The sequence below is a fragment of the Anneissia japonica genome, unplaced genomic scaffold (assembly GCF_011630105.1).
Source record: "Anneissia japonica isolate Jap-2015-1 unplaced genomic scaffold, ASM1163010v1 scaffold287990_len610157_cov183, whole genome shotgun sequence".
Taxonomy (NCBI): domain Eukaryota; kingdom Metazoa; phylum Echinodermata; class Crinoidea; order Comatulida; family Comatulidae; genus Anneissia; species Anneissia japonica.
In genome coordinates, this window is record NW_022743371.1 from 268046 (window position 1) to 276045 (window position 8000).

The 8000-nt window shown below is 32.7% G+C and overlaps 1 protein-coding gene across 1 annotated transcript in view; it reads left to right on the forward strand.

Moving 5' to 3' along the window:
• The window catches only part of LOC117119452 (transient receptor potential cation channel subfamily M member-like 2), a 22001-nt gene extending 14928 nt beyond the window's left edge, over window positions 1–7073 (forward strand). The window contains exons 16-20 of the mRNA XM_033264285.1: window positions 462–606; window positions 1257–1438; window positions 1908–2031; window positions 2879–2965; window positions 3551–7073. Coding sequence (XP_033120176.1) covers window positions 462–606; window positions 1257–1438; window positions 1908–2031; window positions 2879–2965; window positions 3551–3602 — 590 coding nt within the window. The 3' untranslated portion in view covers window positions 3603–7073. The remainder of the gene's footprint in view (window positions 1–461; window positions 607–1256; window positions 1439–1907; window positions 2032–2878; window positions 2966–3550) is intronic.
• The last annotated feature ends 927 nt before the right edge of the window (window positions 7074–8000 follow it).

Consider the following 8000-nt stretch of genomic DNA (forward strand, 5'->3'; position numbering starts at 1 on the left):
ATATATATATATATATATATTATTATTATATTCAATGTATTTTCTTTTTTGATTATCCAAAAATGATACTGAAACGTCTAAATACATGCCGTTCGCTGGTGATTTATCAGCATTCTAAAGATAATTATTGCCGACTTCACCTCAGTGTTCTTGGGGATAGTCTGTGCCTTCAGTCATCTTAGTGTTCTTGACGACAGGTCGTCTCGGGGTGGTATAATGTCGTCATATGAGGGATGTACTCTTCGTTTTTTTCATGCTCATTTGTACCTTTTTGTTTGTTTTTTGTGTTCACGGCCATATCCAGGATTATCATTTGGGATTGCGGAGTAGGCCTACGGTAATGTGAACCAACTGGGTTCAGGGGACATTATTGAACTCCCTATCCTTGCTTCCTACCTTTTTTGTACTACTTGAATTGTTTAATAATAATATTCATGTTTTTTTTTTCACTTTTCCTATAGGTAATCTTGAAGACTGCAGTAGTAACAACACAGACGATAACCTGCATCTTTGTCCCAAGACGGGTCCCGTGGTTTCGATACTGTTTGTCATCTACCTGTTGGTAGGAAACGTCCTGTTATTGAACCTCCTCATTGCAATATTCAGGTAGAAAATTTGAGTTCAAACAATCAATCAGTCAGTCAATCAATTAGGCTTATTTAATGAGTCAATCAATCATATAATTAATCAACCAGTTGGTTAGTCAATCAATCAATCAGGCAAGCAGTTAGTCGTTTATAAATGAGGTTCTGGAAGGGGTGTTTATTTGTGGGTGACGTTTGTTCATCGAGGGCATTAACTATGTGTCCCATGAGCGGGTGGGAATGAACACCCCAATTTGTGGCGAAGTCGGACGCCTCCCCATTTAGTTTTTTAAAATTATGTGAAAAATAGAGAAAAAAGAAAATTATATTAAAATTTATGTCTTCTGAGAGTGCCATTTCCGGACATACTGTATGAGGTCTCATAGTCATAATTTGAGGGTGCTCTATCCGGATAAGTCCCTCCGCGGGCCCCCTCTTATTTATTTAATTTGAAAAAAATTGAGATAAAAAGAAAATTATATTAAAATTTAATTCTGAGAGTGCCGTAGGTATAACATTTTGTACCGTCAGCCAAAACTATGTTAGGGTTGTGAGGTGGTCTCCTGGATCCGCCACTGAAACGTGTCCTATCCTGTATTTTTCAAAAACTTTGGACATTTCTTTTAATATTTATTTGCTATACAACAATCTCATTATTTATATTTCTTACAGTTTTGTTTTTGATGAGATTCAAAGCAAATCCGAGATGATTTGGAAGTATGAAAGATATGCACTAGTGATGGAATATGTTGATAAACCTACTCTCGTACCACCATTTCATGTCTTTGAAATAATTATCAAATGGTTGTACAGAAAGCACATCAACTCATGTTGCAAACAGCATTCCACAAATGGTAGAAGTTTTTCATTTTATTTTCGGTTCATTAGATGTGTTGTCAAGTTTAAAATGCAGTATACATGAAATATTTGTTGTTGACCCCTACAGAAATAATCAAAATAAATTGGACGTTATAAAAAATAAGTTAATTTTCACCATACATTATACTGGTTGTTTAAGTAAATAACATCATTACAGATAATCTTTTAAATTTTGAGTTGTTTAGTTGGATGGAGTTATGTACAAATAATTTTTACATTTACTATTTTAATTGTAAGTTATAACTGACATTTTATGTTACGTCTAACCTCCTTAATTAAAATCGCATTTCATTCAAATGTTCATGTTTATAAGCATGAAAAATCAGCCAGCGACTGCCATCAATACCTTTATGAGGCCTACCACATTAATTGAAATGATAGAACTTTCTTTTTTTTTAAATATAAAGTTCAGTATGTTAAAATCTTTGTTAATATGTTTTGCAGGTTTGTACGAGACAGATGATGAGTTGAAAACATTCGAGAAGGAATGTGCTGCAAGATATCTTTGGAAGAAGGCAGAACTACAATATTCAGAAGTTAGTGAGAAGGTTGACAGAATTGAAAAAAAGTAGGTGTAGTGTAGACCATATGTAACCTTATTTTAAGTACAAGCTGAGTTTTAATACACAGCATTGCATGATTTTAATCTTACTCTAAGCATTTTCAAACCATTTTAACCATCTTACCAATTTTATTATACAGTTTCTGTTTCTCTTGTAAATTTTAAATTCGACTTTTAATCCAAATTTTAACCCTCTGCAATTTTTACCCGTTCCTGTTTTACTGGTATTTTAAATAATTTTGAATGGTTTTAAATGCTCAAGTTAAGACTAATTGATTTTAAACATCACTGCATATTTTATTGAAATGTTTTTTTAGCTTTGTCTTTTGTGTGTCGTTTTTAAATCTGTGGTTTATGTTTTACTGTGAATGAATGCACTGTATGACGTGTGCCACTGATTCAGAAGTGTAGTTCTCAAAAAGTTGTTATTATTATCACAGATCCAATATACTAGGATCTGTGTTATTATGTAAATACTTTAAATGAAAAACATAATTATTTTCATTAAAATTCAAACTTGCCGCTTAACCTGTCACATACACACACTCACAGTATTATTTACACAAGACACACCAACCTTCCACACTCCATCTTTAATATAGTTTGCAGGTCAATTGAATAACAATCCATTATCTGTTCCTGAATCTGCAAAACATTCTTTCAAATTTAGACTGTGTGCACCTTTACTGCCTTCACTAATGTCACTAGTTCTGATTATGTCTTTTGTACTACTGCGGTGGCTGTTGGTTGCTGCTGCAGCTGCTGCCGCCCATGCTATACTAAAAAGCAATTATTTGAGAAAAACAAAATTAAAGAAAAAAGATATGGTTCCTTTTTCTTTTCGAAACTCCAGGCTTGACGATTTGTTAAAAACAAAGTCAAACAAATCAGAAGAAGGCAATTTAGATGTTAGTGTCAAGGTTGACAGAATTGAAAAAAAGTATGTGTAGTGTACGTAACCTTATTTTAAGTATAATCTGAGTCTTAATACACTGCATTGCATGATTTTAATCTTATTTTAAGCATTTTCAAACCATTTACCAGTTTTATTATACAGTTTCTTGTAAATTTTAATAGGACTTTTACTCCATATTTTAACCCTCTGCAATTTTTACCCGTTCCTATTTTATTGGTATTTTTAATAATTTTGAATGGTTTTAAATGCTCAAGTTAAGACTACTGTAATTGATTTTTAAAATCAATGTATATTTTATTGAAATGTCTTTTTAGCTTTGTCTTTTGTGAGTTGTTTTTAAGTTTGTGATTTATGTTTTATCCATATTTCATATATTTTGCAGACCACATTGAATAACCATCCATTTTCTGTTTCTGAATCCCTAAAAACATTCTTTCAAATTGACATTGTGTGCACATTGACTGCATTCACTAATGTCATTAGTTCTGATTGTCTTTCCTACTACTTCGCCTGTTGCTGCTGCTACTAACTATACTAAAAGTGCAATTATTTGAGAAAAACAAAATTAAAGAAAAAAGATCTTGTTCCTTTTTTTTTTCAAAACTGCAGGCTTGACGATCTGTTGAAAAAGGGTAAAGGTAAGGTAGGAGGTAGGTTCTGAGCAATCTACGGATAGAAATAATCGCATTGGTCGGATGGTTGGTACGGTTCCATCATGTCTGAGGGCTCGTAACTTCAATGATGGCACGCCATCTGTCGATCTGCAGCCAATTGATACAGCCAAACCAAAGATATATTTCTGTCTGTCCACCTCCACTTGGACGGCTGTGCTTTCGAGTTCCCTTGATCTCGATGTGCCAAACACATTGGACATTGACTAATCTCAAAGTGTAATCGAATTTAACAACGAATTGCAAGTTATGTAATTATAATTATTCAGACAAGAGGGGAAAGTTTTGCTTTGTAGCCTATTACAAATGAAAAACGAAATTCTGATATTTTATGTAGAGATTTTGTTATTTTATATAGTTAAATACTATGGCATTTAAACAATGGTAGGGTATAGGACGATATCTTTTTGATTGTCGTTTTGGCTTATAGTCTATATTAACAGGTATTTGTAATAGTATTACATTTCTTTATTGGTTTTAGTTGTAGAGAGAAATATGAATGCTTAGCATAATCTTCAATTTCAGATATTATACTATTGCTGCCTAGTGTTATTAAAGTATATTGAGCATTTAACGCATTGGGCATTGAATAATTACAAAGTATGGGGGACATTTCGTGAGCCCACACCCACCGAAAATTTTAGGAAATAGTAGCTCTAGATGACCGGAAATGACACTTTTATATAGAAAAATTCATCATCACATCACCATTATAATACATTAGTCAAAATGAAGCGCCAACAAATTTCTCATGATGTTTACCAGCGATTTTCGGCAACCATAGATTTAATATTGTACTATAGAAAATAAATATTAAAAACATTGTCTTTGATGTATTTAATTTTTTTTTGAATTAGTAGATGGCTAGATGCTTTTGAATGTCATCTGAAAAGAAGTTAAGCTTAAAATATAAAGTGTATGTTTTACGAGATTAGCCTACTACATGTAACATGTATACATGAGAAGCACACACAAGACGAGTGACCATATTTTTTTAAATTTCGAGGTCACCAAAGGGCGGTCGCTAATCACCCTATTCGCCAACCCCCACCCCCGATTCGCCACATGTACTTGTAGCCTCTGTTAAGCAAGGGATCGTGGTATTTAATGTAGTTAAACATTATGACATTTAATAAACAAAATGATTATCATCTTTGTTTATAGCTATAGGCCAAATTACAATATTTTAGATGGTTTCTTTAGAAATATGAACGTAGCTGCACCAAATATTTTCAATTTCAAGTATATTATCATTACTCAGTAGTATATTGAGTATAAACGCATTGAACATTGACTAACCTCAACGTGTAATTGGATTAAACGATGAATTGCGAGCTATCACGTTTAATACTGTACAGCATCCGCAAACGTTAAAATATAAAAGCATAGATATTGTAAACAGAAAATAGTTTGAAAACACAGTTCAGACTATTTCAGACCTTATTGAGACCTGAAATGTGGGGTTGTCTTCAGTTAGCGGGTTGGTTTTACATTTAAAAAACTGCCATTTCATTAAAAAAAAAAAAAAAATGTGGGATCTAGATGTTTTTTATCACTTTGTTTATTGATTGCTTGTATATTATCTTGACATACAGGCTATTGTTCCATTGTCCCTATACCTTGCTTCACTTCATGTTTGTATACAGTATTTGTCGTACGTCCGGTACATATTTATATTGTGTCATCTTTAATAAAATCTGGCAAATTTATACCTTGTTCCCAGGTTATATTTAGTAAAATATATATATTTTTCCCACATTGGCACTTTTAATGGAAAGCTAACTGCTAAGTGCTGTAGTTTGGGTTATATTTGATCTATACTCATTTGAAGGATGAATTCATTTCTACCTTAAGAAATTTAAGAATTTACAACTGGTACAATCATTAGGCTGCATTATTTATTGCAAATGTTATTCATATACCTATATACAGTAATTTGTTTTTTCATGAAGACAATACAATGTGTAAATATCTGCTTGCAAAAAAGAGATTTAAATGCATTTGATGTAACAATAAATTGCACATAAGAACCCACAAACTTCATTTTGTTTTGTTTTTGTCAAAAGTTGTGGTTTTATTGATTTTATCATTTACTTATTGTTATTTGTCAAATCTTTAATTGTCTACTATTTTTAATTCTAAAGAAAATTATCAGTTGCAATTAGGCCATGTAAAAAAATTAGTTGCTAGTCTAAACCTATATTGTAGGCAGTGGCAATAAAGAAACTATTATATTATTTCTTTACATGACCTATTTGAAGTAGCATCTTCAAAATCCTGGATCAACCAGCAGGAAAAGATACACAAGGAGACTGTACTCTCACACTGGCTTCCTCTTGAGATTGGGCATTTTTTGAAAATTATGCTTACAGTCGATATAACATACACCTTTACAATGAATACATTGTTACAAAGTGTCACTTTGATATACCAGTTTTCTTCACTTTCAGCTGAGGGGGCGTGTGACAAACACTATGGGATCACTATCACCGATAGTCGTATTTGTACATGTTGTATGCATGTTTTGACAAAATAGCACATTAAAAAAATAATTTGAAGAAATTCTGGAATGCGTGAGAATATATATAGGCCTCGCTTGAGAGGTCGAAGGTAAACGCGTGAGACTTGTGAAATGCGCGAGACTTGACAGGACTGCTCTGTCCCACTATGAAGCATTATGTGACAAATACACACGTGATACAAAATCTCTGTCTAGACATCAAATTTTCTTTTACAATATATCCATACGTAGTCATGATGTGTATATTGGGCCTGCCATGCCAAAACCAGCATCAGCGATCAGAACAAGAAAACTTTTTAATATTATATTCTCCACATTATAAGCTTTGTCGTGATTCTAATTGTTGCTGATTTTTTTTTTTTTTTTTCCTCCTGTGTCAGTCCTTTTTCTCTGTGTTCTGATTTTCTCGCTTGTTGCATTTTAATGATATTTGTGAGGCCTCACCACAAAATGAGTCTCATGGTTGGAATATGAACAAAAATTGAGTTTATATTATATTTGGGTAGATCGCATTATAATCTTTAATTTGGTCTTTGAATGGCTTCACTAGGATATGTAGATCCAGAGATGTGAGCATTTAAATATTATGTGTAAAAAAACCACATTTTGAAAGAATTGGCCTCCAAGATAAACTCTCCTGTACAAATAATAGGACTAGAATTACAGAATATGCAGAGAACACTGTTTTAGTAGGAAAATTCACCTAAAAAGTATATAATCATTAAATATAAATGTCAAGTTATCAAAAAACATTAAAATCAAAATTGTGTAAATTTTTGACTTTTTTGGTGATTATCTCAAAATGATTTCACCAACGATGCGTCTCATTTCGTGGTGAGACCTCACATTTTATCTTTTAATAATCTTGTATTTTGTACATTTTGTAAATCTACTTGAAATTCAGTTATATTTTACTGCTATGAGTTATGATAATAAAAAACAGAATGAATTTAAAATGATAGGACATTTACTGCAATTGACTTGCCAAAGTTATAAATAAAAGGATTATGTCTTCTCTGTACTAGGCCACATCCATCTGTTAATTATTCAGTACAGTATAAACAATTAGCAACATTATGCTGGTTTTGGGATGGCAAGCCTCATATATTCTCATGATGTGATGTCATCATGACCATATTTAGGCATGATGTGCCTATATATGGTGATGATGTGATGTCATCATGACCATATTTATTTATGTCAAATATAATTTGAAAGTCTGGACAAAGCTTACAGTAAGTCAAGTTATACATAAACATGTGACATGCCTATATATGGTCATGATGACATCACATCATGACCATATACAGGCACATCATGACTATATATGGGCATACAACAGTTTTTGGCAGTGTGGGCAGCAGCTTAAGTTGATGTATATTGCCACTACAACAGGACATTAATGATACATCCTCTATCTTATTCATTGCTCAATATGCCTAAATAAATAATATAAATAAGAAACCTTTGGTTGTTAACCATAGGTGGTACATATCAGTGGTTCTCGAACATTTTGACCAACGACCTAAACGTCCAGGCAATGTCGTGACCTAGTTCCCAAGACATTAAAAAACATTTACCTGTACTGTACTCAAGATGTTATTAACTGGTAAACAGAATTTTGTGTCGCGATTAATAGTTTGAGACCGTCAATACCTCTATTATGTTTCCAGCTTGTGGTATAATGTACACTAATGTAAGGTACTCTAAAGAAACTAAAACACAAGGCTATCTAAGAGCCTAAAACTAATTTCCACTGTCAATCAATCATTAAATTAGTAAACTACAGCAATTTGTTCACTGCTTCAAATACAAGCCATGGGTGTAGGCTGTTTTTTTGGGGTTTTTTTTTGGGGGGGGGGTGTGC